The sequence below is a fragment of the Hoplias malabaricus genome, chromosome 2 (assembly GCF_029633855.1).
Source record: "Hoplias malabaricus isolate fHopMal1 chromosome 2, fHopMal1.hap1, whole genome shotgun sequence".
NCBI lineage: Eukaryota > Metazoa > Chordata > Actinopteri > Characiformes > Erythrinidae > Hoplias > Hoplias malabaricus.
In genome coordinates, this window is record NC_089801.1 from 4,601,223 (window position 1) to 4,613,842 (window position 12,620).

A 12,620-nucleotide genomic window follows, 5' to 3' on the forward strand; every position below is an offset into this window, starting at 1 on the left:
CGGAGGAAACCCACGCAGACACAGGGAGAACACACCACACTCCTCACAGACAGTCACCCGGAGGAAACCCACGCAGACACAGGGAGAACACACCACACTCCTCACAGACAGTCACCCGGAGGAAACCCACGCAGACACAGAGAGAACACACCACACTCCTCACAGACAGTCACCCGGAGGAAACCCACGCAGACACAGGGAGAACACACCACACTCCTCACAGACATTCACCCGGAGGAAACCCACGCAGACACAGGGAGAACACACCACACTCCTCACAGACAGTCACCCGGAGGAAACCCACGCAGACACAGGGAGAACACACCACACTCCTCACAGACAGTCACCCGGAGGAAACCCACGCAGACAGAGAGAACACACCACACTCCTCACAGACAGTCACCCGGAGGAAACCCACGCAGACACAGGGAGAACACCACCTCCGGGGCTATGAATATGATCTGCCACAGCACTGGCTGCTTATTTCACTCTTGATGTGTCTTCTAGCGCATAAACAACGCACCACGGTCGGTGCTTTAAAATGCAAACTGAAGTTAATAGGACACTGAAAATTGTGCTTTAAACGTTTTCAACAAGAAAAGGGGAAAAACAAAAGAAAAATGGAGGCAAAGAAATTATACTGAAATCTGCACTTTATTTCACTCATACAAAATAATAAGAATGTTAAAAGTTTTACATACAGCCTCTGAACAGCCAAACTTACACACCTGGAGGAGACAGCCACAGAAAGAAAAGGTGGGAGGTGGGGGGGGGGAGGTTAGGGGTCCTGCTCCTCTCAGCTCTCACAAACAACATTAAAACCATTTAAAAGATACAAGACCAAGTATAGTATAGTTGATATAAATGTGCATTTACGTCCATGTTTGTTTGATAAGAGGGGCGTGGGGCTAAATAGGTCTATCAATGTTTGTGCATTGTGTGTGTGTTTGTGTGTGTAAAAGAATGCACAAAATTTCAGTTCCTAAAAAATTCCTTGTTGCAAAAAAAAAACAAAACAAAATAAAACATAAACTAATTCTATGTGGTTTTAGCTTATTGGACTTATGTAGAATACCGAGTGAAATTGCAATCAAACCTTTGAGGAGAGTGAACTAAAATCCACATATTTTACTTTAGGGGAGTTTCATCACTTGTTACAAAATGTATATTCAGTTTTATTAAAGATCATAGTTCACATTAGACTTGTTTACAGTTCAGTGAAATGATTTAATCGTAAAATTTGAATTAAAAAATTACAAAAAAAAAAAAAATCAGATGGGGTGATAAATAGATCTGCCAAGTATTCGCCCCTTACAGATTACACATTTCTCACCCATTAATGCATGGATTTGGACTGCAGTCGTCCTGCGAGTCCTGACCTATTCAGCATCAGCCAATTGTGCAACATTACGTTGTTGAGAAAATACATCTGCTCGAGTCTGACGGACAGGTTTCATATTTCCTAACGAGTGGCAATTCAACACCTTTGGATGAATGTCCCGGGTCTTGTCCTGTGTCTTTTTTTTTTCTGTTACTTTATACAAGCAACAAAAACGAGTTTGAAAGTTTATAACACCCTGAGCCAAGACGAATCAAAGCACACAGAAATGAGTGATATGTCCTGGAAGTCACGGAACGGCAGAATACAACAGCAAAGAAGAACGGCAACCTAAAACAAACTGAAGAATCAAAGTGGCGCCGAAAAGAAAAAAAAAAAAAAGAGGATGTGCCAAACAACAAAAACGGGGCCATTTTCCAAAAAAGAAAAACAAATCCTGACTCGGGTGAGCCATAAACACAACAATTAGCTTACTTTAAAAAACAGCCTGGATCAAATGCTCCTGTTCCAATCTTTCCTTGTCAATAAAATAAGAATTTTTAAAACAAAATTAAAACACGTAGCTAATATACAACCTATTATTCTTCTTGCACTGTAGCTGCAGTCTTGTCAACGCCCTTTTCTCTCACAGATTTCTGGACGTGTCCTCTACTATGTCACTGTTTAACTCATCTTCAGTTTCCATCCGTTTTGCATTTTTCGCAGCCAAATAAGAACAACTTAAGAAAATGAATGTAAAATGATGGGCGAGGGAAGACGGAGGGGGAGCTAAGAGTCATAGTCTTCGTCGTCGTCGTTTTCGTTCTTGTGCGGCACCGGGGCTGAAGGAGGCGCTACGATCCCCGTGACTGAAGGATGAGGGGCGAAAGAGCTGATGGGCATGGATATAGTACCCTGAGGTGCAGCCATGGGCATGGGCACGTACTGAGGGGGCAGGTCTTGGCTGGTTTGGAGAAAAGAAGAAGAAAGGAGACAGCTGTTAGTAGATCTTCAGTTTAAGAGGGCAATTTTTATTCTTATTTCAACACAGACTATTTTTCTAGGGTAGCATTCTTCAAGTAAGAGGTAAGTGTTTTGGATCCTCCATGTCTTAAAGACAAAGATTTACCACTAAATCAGGTGACGGCTCACCATTCCCTCTGCAAATCTCCACAGCTTCGGTGACTGAGCTTTCTCCTCTGGAACCCTCTTCCATCAAACATCCAGCAATTAAAACACACCTGATTTCTTCTGTATATTACCTGCCTGTGTACTGAATCTACTGTAACTCATTTCATTACAGTGGAACCTCTACTAGCGAACTTTCCAACATACGAACCGGGCATTTTTTGCCTCCACCAACGAACCACGACTCTAGAAACGAACCCGAGCCTCCTCTGAGCCGGCGGCTGGAAATGTCCACTGACCCCAATAGGCGAGTCTCCCAGCGCCCAGACTGGAGTGAGCTTTTAAGATTAGCACATTGTAGCTTTAGCATTTTAGCATTAGTGTAAATAGCAGACATCAAAATTCGTGCTAAGTTAAGCCGTATCTACGCTTCGTCTCCCCACATTCACCGCCTACTCTCCGTTATTCCACCCCCCCCCCCCACCTCCCGTCATACAGCCAGTGCCTGTGTTACTCCTCCAGCCAGTCGTCACGTCTTCAAGGTAGCGATGTGTAACCACTTACAACTTTATTATTTCTTTTTTATTACTGTTTCCACTGTATTTCTCTTTTATTTTTAGTAACGCTACATGTATTTTTTTTACTAATTTGAGAGTGTTGTAAACATATATCAGTGTAAAAAGGGTGACTTTCGGGGCGGGGGCTGGAACACATTAAATGCTTTTCCATTATTTTAAAATGGGGAAAATTGACTCGAGAAACAAACTTTTCCACTTACGAACTGATCATGGGTCACGGAACGGATCAAGTTCATAAGTAGAGGTTCCACTGTATTTCGTTTTTTTGTGTTATCCTTGTACTTCTGTCACTGACATGTTTTGTCCGATGCTCGATCTTACTTCTACACACATATTAAACATTACCTGCAAGTGTCTTTGGTCCTTGGAAAAAGGTTTCGCAAATATCACGTATTATATTAATAACATAATAATTAATCAACTGAAAAATAACAGATCGTACAACCAGCGGCTACTAAATCGTGAATATGAACGTGTGTGTGTGTGTGTGTGTGTACCTGGGGAAATGTGATGGTGCCTGGAGATTTGCGTTGGGCTGAGAAATGTCCTCTTCCTCTCCATCTGTCTCACTGTCTTCAGAGTCGTCCTGAAAAACAAATCAGAATCAGATCAATGTAAAAAGCCCTGTACGAGTGTGAGGCCAGTGTGTAGACCCTTATTACACCTTAATAGTCTCCCTCTCCTACCGTATTCAGGGTTGGAAAATTAATGCATATCACAACATTACAAAATACTGAATTAGTTGATTTTTTATTATTATTTTCGTGATTTCCTTGGAGACACAGGAAACTTCAACATATTATCGTCAATGTTGAGAGTTACATTTACTAAGTTTCAGGTGCATTTTCATATCATTATTTAATAATAAAAGTGCACCTACAGAGAATTCATCCGTGTCCACGGACACTGTGCATTTACAAACATTTCAGCGCTTAGTCTATTGGGCTATTAACATTCTCTTAAGCCCTGTAATGGACTGGCACTTGGTCCAGGGTGTGTTCCTGCCTTGCGCCTGGGTCCGATCCAGACCCACCATGACCCTGAACAGGATGAAGCGGTTACAGAAAATGGACGAAGGATTGAAACCTTCCAAAGTGAACACAGGCTTGCTCTAGACTACGTTTAGAAAAGACAAATGCTTTCTGAACCATTTACAATACTCTACTCTGGTGTATTCGGGCTGAACGTGGATTCACGCAAACAACACGAGGCTGGAACACAAGACACAGAAGACAGAGGCGATGGCTATACTCTTATGCAAAGCACCATAATGAAGAACATTTATTTAGGATTAAAGTGGGCTGTGAAGCGTGATTTCTGTGTAAATAAAATCATTCAGTTCTGAATCTCGCAGTGAAGAAGACTCACCTCTTGTTCTGACTCTGTTCCTGACAGTTTCTTGTCTTTGCCCTTGGCTCCTGCTCCTCCGTTCTTGCGTCCTGAGCCAGGCTTACGACCTCTGTGGGAAACACACCTCACTTTAATACGACAGCACAGACTCACAACAACTAGACTCCACAAACGCACAGCTGGGGGGAAAGGTCCTGACGTATCATGGGGTTACAATTTTGTCTTATGATCTATCAGATTATCTACTGGCACAAGATATTTTACATCTCATCTTGTGTAGGATTATAATCTAGATTTATCCTCACTTCTCACCCTCTGTCAATGTATGAGGCATACAACGGGGGTTCAGTAAGTTTCAGTATGACGTACGAAAGGAGGGGCGGCACGGTGGCGCAGCAGGTAGGTAGGTTGCAGTCACACAGCTCCAGGGACCTGGAGGCTACGGGTGACTGTCTGTGAGGAGTGTGGTGTGTTATCCCTGTGTCTGCGTGGGTTTCCTCCGGGTGACTGTCTGTGAGGAGTGTGGTGTGTTCTCCCCGTGTGTGCGTGGGTTTCCTCCGGGTGACTGTCTGTGAGGAGTGTGGTGTGTTCTCCCTGTGTCCACGTGGGTTTCCTCCAGGTGATTGTCGGTGAGGAGTGTGGTGTGTTCTCCGTGTCTGCGTGGGTTTCCTCCGGGTGACTGTCTGTGAGGAGTGTGGTGTGTTCTCCCTGTGTCTGCGTGGGTTTCCTCCGGGTGCTCCGGTTTCGGATTGGTGACTCAAAAGTGTCCGTAGGTGTGTGTGTGTGAGTGAGTGTGTGTCTGTGTTTCCCTGTGAAGGACTGGCGCCCCCTCCAGGGTGTATTCCTGCCTTGCGCCCAATGATTCCAGGTAGGCTCTGGACCCACCGCGACCCTGAACTGGATAAGGGTTACAGATAATGAATGAATGAAAAGTACGAAAGAAATAAAGTAAAAGTTAGCTGATGTTTTTTTTTTTTAAAATCCCCTCAGAAAGTGTCACTTCCAAAGAAAGAAAAAAAAACCCTAAATAAAATTACCTGCAGGATTAAGAACTGAGAACTTACTGAACATTGGCTGATGGTGCAATGAATGTAGAAAACTGAATGGCTATCAAATCAAGCACTAAAAGTAATGATAGAATCCCTCCCAAAGTGGTTCATCTGCTCCAGACACCACTGGAGAAAGTTGCCCGTACGGTGGAAAACGGGTTGCTGACTCCAGACCTGCCGGTGTGATGGAGAAGTGCGTGGACGGATATAAACCTGCGTGGGATCTTCTCTGCTCCCTCAGCGTGATTCTCGTCTCCCTCTCCCTGCATGTCCGGCACTGCCGCCACCAGGTCCTTCAGGAAGTCAAACTGCTGCTCCAGCTCAATGCACTGTTTACTGCAGACGCAGACACAAAGGCACAAAGTCAAGCAGCGACTCTGTAAAACCGCTCACTGATCGATAAGAATCTACAGCATGCTCTACTCACAGATGTGACGTGGTCATGGTTTTGGCGTTTCGTGCCTGAGTGACGCTACATGCTTTCGTCAGTAAAGACTCCAGGAAGAGCTCCAGTGCCCGCGCTCATATCAGAATTAAAGAAATGACCGAATCAAATTGCAGCAACATAAACTATATTCACTATTCACCTGACACACCACCAGAAAAGACCTTAGTGTTCCTAGTCAACAGGGAATTTGTAAAGTAAGACATTACGTGTCCTGAGGGAAACTCAAGTACCACAAAACTTCACACGTCTAACAATTAATTCAAATACATATTTAGCTTAAAAATCAAAGCAAGAGATGGGTCCTAGGGTAAAAATATAACTTTCCGATACTTTTCAAGAGGCACAACATTTATTATTGCTCAGGTAGAAACAGACAAGAACACAACAGTTCCATAAAAAAACGAAATAATTGTGACCCTGAAGAGGATAAAGTGGTTACGTTAAATGAATGAATGAATGAATAAAACACTGCCCACAAGTGAAGAGTCAAAAGATACAGATTATGACAGGAACTGCAGCAGCTACTTTGCCTATTTCTTCATCCGTCTGCATGATCTTCTTAATCCTTGCCTGAAAAATACACACAGATTTAAGCATCTAAAACAAACCTGGGCATTGTACAGCCCCCGGGCCGCATACGGCCCTTTGATTGACTCTGACCGGCCCGTGTAACGTTAATTGGAAATTACAAAATAAACATATTTTCTTATTTTACCTGATGCATGGACTGAAGCTGCATTGCTTTTATTTTGAAGTTGTTTTTTATTTACGTACATGATGACGCAAAACGTATATTGAGGCATGGGCGTGATTTGATCGTTGTCACTAGCAAGCCACAAGACGACTTTAGCCCTCAGAAATGTCTGCTCATGCTAAAAAAAGAAAGGTAGAATGCAGGGTTTTCAACAAAAATTGGACTGCTAAGTATTTATTTACTGAAGTGAGAGGTAAAGCCGTGTGTTTAGTTTGCGGGGAGCAGATCGCCGTGTTTAAGGACTACAATTTGAGTCGGCATTACGAGACGAAACACGGGGAGAAATACAAGAACGTGACTGATGCTGAAAGGGCGCGGACATCGGAAGCTTTGCTAGCTAAACTGCAAAAGCAGCAAGACTTTTTTACCAAGCTTCTTTTTTTATTTTTATTTGCATGTTTAGCGTGTTTTTATGATGCCGTTTTAGTGATTAATTGCCTTTCCCATTGTTTTGTGAAATTCGCTTGAATAAATTACATTTTTTGGAAGGCAACCTCATGTTTTCATTGCTTAATTATAACATATACTCTTACCAGCTTGTCAAAACAATGCTATTTACTGCTTTTTACAAAGAAGTACAGTTAATATTATGCAGAATTGAGATCAGCCTTTTGGCCGGCCCTCCACAATATTTTCTGTTTCTCATGTGGCCCCATGGAAAAAATAATTGCCCACCCCTGATCTAAAACATCTAATTTGTCATTGTGAGGTTTGAATAACGGGCTACACACACGGTAGCTCCAGATATGGCAAACATTTAGTTTCAAATATTAACATGGTTCACACATCGCACAGGAAGGCAATGAGGGTGAAAGGTATGCTACGGTTGATACACTGAACAATCCCAATCATCCTTTGGCGTCATATATTATTGAGGAGAGAGAGAGAGAGAGAGAGAGAGAGAGAGAGAGACTCATGAGAGGATCAGACACAGCAGTGCACCTGGAGATTTTAAACCCCTCACTGTCACTGCCGAACTGCCCACCAAACAAAAACATCCAGCCGACAGCGTCCTGTGTCACTGATAAAGGACTAGACGACTCTCTCTGATTTTACATCTACAAGGTGGAGCAATGGCAGAGAGAGGACACAGTGTTTAAAAACTCCAGCAGCCACTGCTGTGTCTGATCCGCTCTACACCAGCACCACGTCACTGTCACTGCAGCCCTGAGAATGATCCACCACCACATCACACCTGCCCTGTGGGGGTCCTGAGAGTTGAAGTACAGGGTGATAGAAGCAAACAAAGTATGCAGAGCAACACACTACAGTGTGTAATAGTACACGAGAAAGTGCTCCTGTATGGTCAGTGGAACTGGGAGAACGGACAGTGAGCGTAGAAACATGGAGGTAATTTTAATGTATATTTCCTTGTGTATATTTTGTGGCTGACTTAAAGAAGGCAAAAAGAGAACAGCTACGTGTTTAAAGTTACGTTAATATTTGTTTGTTAATATTTGTGTGCGTTTCAATGATATCGTCCCGTTTTAATCACTTCTAATATACAGTGTCTGACACTAGCTGATCTAAAATAAGACTTTAACGTGCTCTCATTTACAGTGGGCGTCGGGCTATGTTAGCTAATATTGCTAAGCTAATGGCTAAGCTAATGCTAACCAGCGTATAGACTTTGAATGGGATTAGCTTTAACATTAGCACTAGCCAGATCTCTACCCGCTGAATGCAAGTGAACTCACCGGAGGAAACCTTGCGTTGTATTTCTTCTTTTTACTCGGCATTTTCTTTGTCGTTAACGCGTCCGGGCGCCTCCTCTAACTGTGTCTGTGTGGTACTTGCCTCTCACGCTCTCAGAGACAGAATCCAGGCTAGTTTTAATCCTAATTTGTAATTAAATGTGAGGGATTTATGGCTCTTCCCTTCCGAGCCGAGTCCAGGCTGATATCACGGCGACGCCGCTTGATCTCGAGGGCGCGCTCCGATATACGCTCAAGTGCACTTTAATCCGGACCCTCAAAACCAAGTGCGCGGTAAATTGCTGCTTTCAAGTCCTCCTCCGTGGCTCATAAGAACACGGCCTAACTTCATATATGTTTTCAAGCGATTTCTGTGTCGTAGAAAAAATTCTGATGTCTGAATAATGTCCTTAGAATTTTGTAGGAGTTGTTGCACACTTCACTCTTCTCGCTCCATTCGTTTATAACGAAATACACACTATAAGACATTGAAAAATCTAAAGGCACTCTTTCATCAGTTCTATACAGACAAAACTTAAAGTAAAACTATTGTGATATTCATTAATATTATCTTTGTCATATCTCTACAATCAGAATTCCTCTGTGACATGAAAAATTGTAAATTTGAGCGCACCCCCGTGAAAAAAATACTGATTTAAAGTAAATATTCAAAATGTCAATTTAATTTATAATAGGCATATTAATGTGAACAGAACCAAACAAGGACAATAACACTATTAATCTGTGCACACAGTGCTCAGTACAAACAGGATGTAGTTATTTTTACGTGTGCATTGGTCAAAAGAAACACTGCACATGCTCTGTGCTGCGTTTACTCTGTGCTTTTATTATCTGTACACTAGCTAGTGTTCTAGTTAGAACGCACTGTCTAGTGCACGAGTGCGCATGGGCGCTCAAATGGGTACAACCCTCTTAACGATTCAGAAACAAACGGCAGAGCTGCTAACGTTCGCTGCGCTAGGTTTAACGTTATAACTGTTTTGGACACGAATTGAACATTATAGCGCTTCGTGTTTGGGGCTTTTTAAAACAACACAATGATGTGAAGGTTCATCTTCACGAATCATGTAAGTTTTCGACTATTTTACCCTGGAATAAAGTTTGCAATAGGAAAGTGGTATGGGCGTTTTTCACATTTTTATGAAAAAATTTTCAGGAAATTTAGGCGAAAAGTATGAAAATCGCAGCTATGCTGCGGTCTGTGGTAGGTCAACGAACAATTAAAGAATAAAAGAGGTTTACAGGGCATTGTCTTGCTTTAAAAACGTCTTTTTTGGCGTTTATTTAACGTAAAGCTGAAGTTGACTCCTTTTTCAACAACATCTCATTCGAATTCTTCATTCCACCTTAAATAGAGCTGCAGCAACGGTTACAGGGCTGTTCATCGTATTAGATCAGCGCCATTTAAGGTGGAACGGAAAATTCTAAAAATAATCTAATGATACCCTATCCTCTGTGGAATGTTCCTTAGGTAATGGCTGAAAATAATAAGATCATTTTTTCTGCGCTGTTTAGAGGCTGATTTAATAGAGAAATATGCATTTAAGTTAAAATAAGGTTAAATACAACAACAGAATCAGAATAACACGAGAGTATGTTAAAGAAAACACTAGTTAACTCAATATAATTAACCATTTTAGTGCCTGATTATATATTAACTAATAATTCACCTTTGCACTTTACAATTACACATCTAGAAAGCTTCTTGCAAACGTTGCAGTTTGTAGGTTCAGTTTTGTGGATGTGTATTAAACTAGATCCAGTGGGAATGGTGTTTCACCTCCAAAAATCCCAACTTCTCTGGGGTTAATAGGCATAGGCACAACCAGTCGTTTTTATTCTCTGCGGCTGCACTTTTAAAGTGATTCTAAGTGATTTAAAATGACTTTGTTATTGTTTATTAATCAGGCCTTACTCTTTAACAACTCTATCATTAATAAGCTTTTATGTAACAGACATACCCCATCTGAAATGTATTTTGCATTTGCAGTTTATTCTATGCGTTAATCACGGATAAACTACTTGTAAACTATTTACTGCAATCTATCTTTTATCTGTTTCTCCTTAAGAGAATACCAAACCCATCCCAGAGGACTTATAGACCATTGTCACCTCACCAAGTCTCAAGCACTTAACTGGATGTCCAGTAAGAAGATGGAGGAAGAGGAGGAACACGCAGAGCCTCTTTCAGCTGAGGATTATGCAGCTGAAGCCTTGGCAGCCGATATGGATCCGTGGATCATATTTGATGCTCGGAAGACACCTAGAGCTGAGTTCAACAGCTGGCTGGAGTCTAACAGACCTTCTCAGGTGAGCCGCTTTGGGGATGAAGAAGGGGGTCAGGGTCCTGTGGGCTGGATCTCCGTACGAGGACCCAGCCATTGCCCAGCACACCCGGATGTGACTGGTCTCCAAGAAAGCTGGGAAAAACTACTAGCCAGTGGACGTCCAATCACTTTCCAAACCATTAAAGAGCTAGCCTTGAATCACAACGTGCTCTCAGGCAAGTGGCTGATGCACTTGGACACTGGATTCAAAGTGGATCGTGCCTGGGAGTGTTTAGCCAAAGCAATTCTGGACGGAAAGATCTCTTCAGCAAAAGTGAGTCCTCGCGAACCCAGTTCTGAAAACCAACACGTCATCTGCGTCTACAACGACAACTTTGCGGACGAGGAGCAGGTGATGCAGCTGGACGCGGCCGTTCGAGCCGCCGGGGTCAAGTGTCCCCTCTTCTACAAACCAGACGTCTACACCTACCTGGGGATCTACCGCAACAATCGCTGGAAGCTTTGTCCCACCATCTACGAGAGCAAGTTCGATCTGGAGTGCGTGCCCAGGCGCTCGCACATCATCAACAAAGTCACCAACCAGGAGGTCACGTAAATTTACTTCAGCATCCGCAAAGGAGCGATGCAGCGTTTTTCAACCTCATCTCTGTCTACTCCATCTGTCTCTTATGGTTGGTCAGCAGCGTGGATAATACCCTCAGTACGTTTCACTGTACTTGGAAAAGACAAAAGAAAGCACGTTTGATAGAAGCCAGAGGCCGAAAGCCTGTTGGTATATATCCTCTGTTATAAGTTTGATTGGAGACCCATCTGTTTTCTTTGCAAGTTTAGACAAGGTTTACGTTCTTGTGTAATGACCTATATAAATACTGTAGATACAGTAGATAGAGATCCACTTGAAAGACACTGGAATGACACTCCTGCAGTGTGAATACATTTCCACTCCAGTCTGGATGGGTCGAAAGCAGAAACAAGCAGGAATGCTCGTCCCAACCATTTGAAAAGGAAATACCAAGAAGATGAAGGATCTTCACAACTACTTTGTTTGAAAAGACTAAACTTTCTAGCCGTTCTTGCTAGCCCTCACTTGCTTCAATGGCAAAATAAATCCCCTTAATTCCGTTAAGAACTATAACCACACAGCGCAGTTTTTCTTTCTTTAACTAAACAGCTGTCTGCTGCACTACAGGTTACTACAATAATTTCCTGCTGTACAGTAAGTGGAGAAGTTACTGTACACGAACAGACTTTGAAGGCGAATCTGTGGCATCTGTGACACTACTTGTGTTTACACTTAAGGGCTGTGGTAATATTTGCTTTTGACAAATAATTTTTTGTTTAACTGGGCTGTTCGTTTTGTTTTGTTTTTTTAATGTGTTTGAGAATGTGTGTGAACATGCCAAATAAACACCTTGGATTCTGTTCTTGTTTCTGTGTGCACTTTGGGTGTTTTGCAGCCTCTACTCTTCTGTGAAGGATTTCTGCTGGATGTTTCTCTGAGAATTTGATGCCATTCAGCAATGAGAGCAGTATTACAGACAGGAACTGGTGTTGGACGATTAGTTCTGGATCACAAACACCACTCTGACTCATCCTGGAAGTACAGGATGGAGCGCTGTTACTCCTCAGAGGCCCACGCTTGACTTGGGGTATTGTGAGCTTAGGTTTTTCTGTGGAGATTCTATAAACTGCGCAATGAAGGACCCGGTTTCACGATAAAATAGCTGGGTTATAAGGGGTGTCTACAAACTTTGACAAGTCTATTTTGATTGCTGAATAAATGAGGCACATTACCTGCTGCGCCACCGTGACACCCCACTGAGTAGTGTCGCAGTCGCACAGCTCCAGGGACCTGGAGGTTGTGGGTTTGATTCCTGCTCCCGGGTGACTGTCTGTGAGGAGTGTGGTGTGTTCTCTCTGTGTCTGGGTGGGTTTCCTCCGGGTGACTGACTGTGAGGAGTGTGGTGTGTTCTCTCTGTGTCTGCGTGGGTT

The 12,620-nt window shown here is 42.8% G+C and overlaps 2 protein-coding genes across 3 annotated transcripts; one reads left to right on the plus strand and one right to left on the minus strand.

The window, feature by feature from the left end:
* Window positions 1–666: 666 nt before the first annotated feature.
* drap1 (DR1-associated protein 1 (negative cofactor 2 alpha)) lies at window positions 667–8,535 on the minus strand. The gene is made up of 7 exons (XM_066650819.1): window positions 8,323–8,535; window positions 6,369–6,441; window positions 5,851–5,944; window positions 5,637–5,759; window positions 4,393–4,483; window positions 3,522–3,610; window positions 667–2,282 (listed from the first exon to the last, which is right to left on the minus strand). Exons 1-7 carry the CDS (start codon window positions 8,362–8,364, stop codon window positions 2,108–2,110), a joined length of 687 nt encoding a protein of 228 aa, XP_066506916.1. The 5' UTR covers window positions 8,365–8,535; the 3' UTR covers window positions 667–2,107.
* c2h11orf68 (chromosome 2 C11orf68 homolog) lies at window positions 7,825–12,044 on the plus strand. Of its 2 annotated transcripts, none has more exons than XM_066650806.1 (2): window positions 7,825–7,975; window positions 10,410–12,044. In XM_066650806.1, the coding sequence occupies exon 2, from the start codon at window positions 10,480–10,482 to the stop codon at window positions 11,221–11,223; it is 744 nt and encodes a 247-aa protein (XP_066506903.1). In that variant the 5' UTR covers window positions 7,825–7,975; window positions 10,410–10,479; the 3' UTR covers window positions 11,224–12,044. The 2 variants fall into 2 exon arrangements, with proteins under 2 accessions (XP_066506903.1, XP_066506894.1); XM_066650797.1 differs by lacking the exon at window positions 7,825–7,975 and adding an exon at window positions 9,232–9,407.
* The last annotated feature ends 576 nt before the right edge of the window (window positions 12,045–12,620 follow it).

Bases quoted from the DNA above. Each gene is read 5' to 3' on its own strand.
- drap1 (XM_066650819.1), bottom strand. From the start codon at position 8,364: ATGCCGAGTAAAAAGAAGAAATACAACGCAAGGTTTCCTCCG. The intron at 6,442-8,322 runs GTGAGTTCACTT...TGTATTTTTCAG, and splicing joins ACAACGCAAGGTTTCCTCCG to GCAAGGATTAAGAAGATCAT. The intron at 3,611-4,392 runs GTGAGTCTTCTT...TTTGTTTTTCAG, and splicing joins GAACAGAGTCAGAACAAGAG to GACGACTCTGAAGACAGTGA.
- c2h11orf68 (XM_066650806.1), top strand. From the start codon at position 10,480: ATGTCCAGTAAGAAGATGGAGGAAGAGGAGGAACACGCAGAGCCTCTT.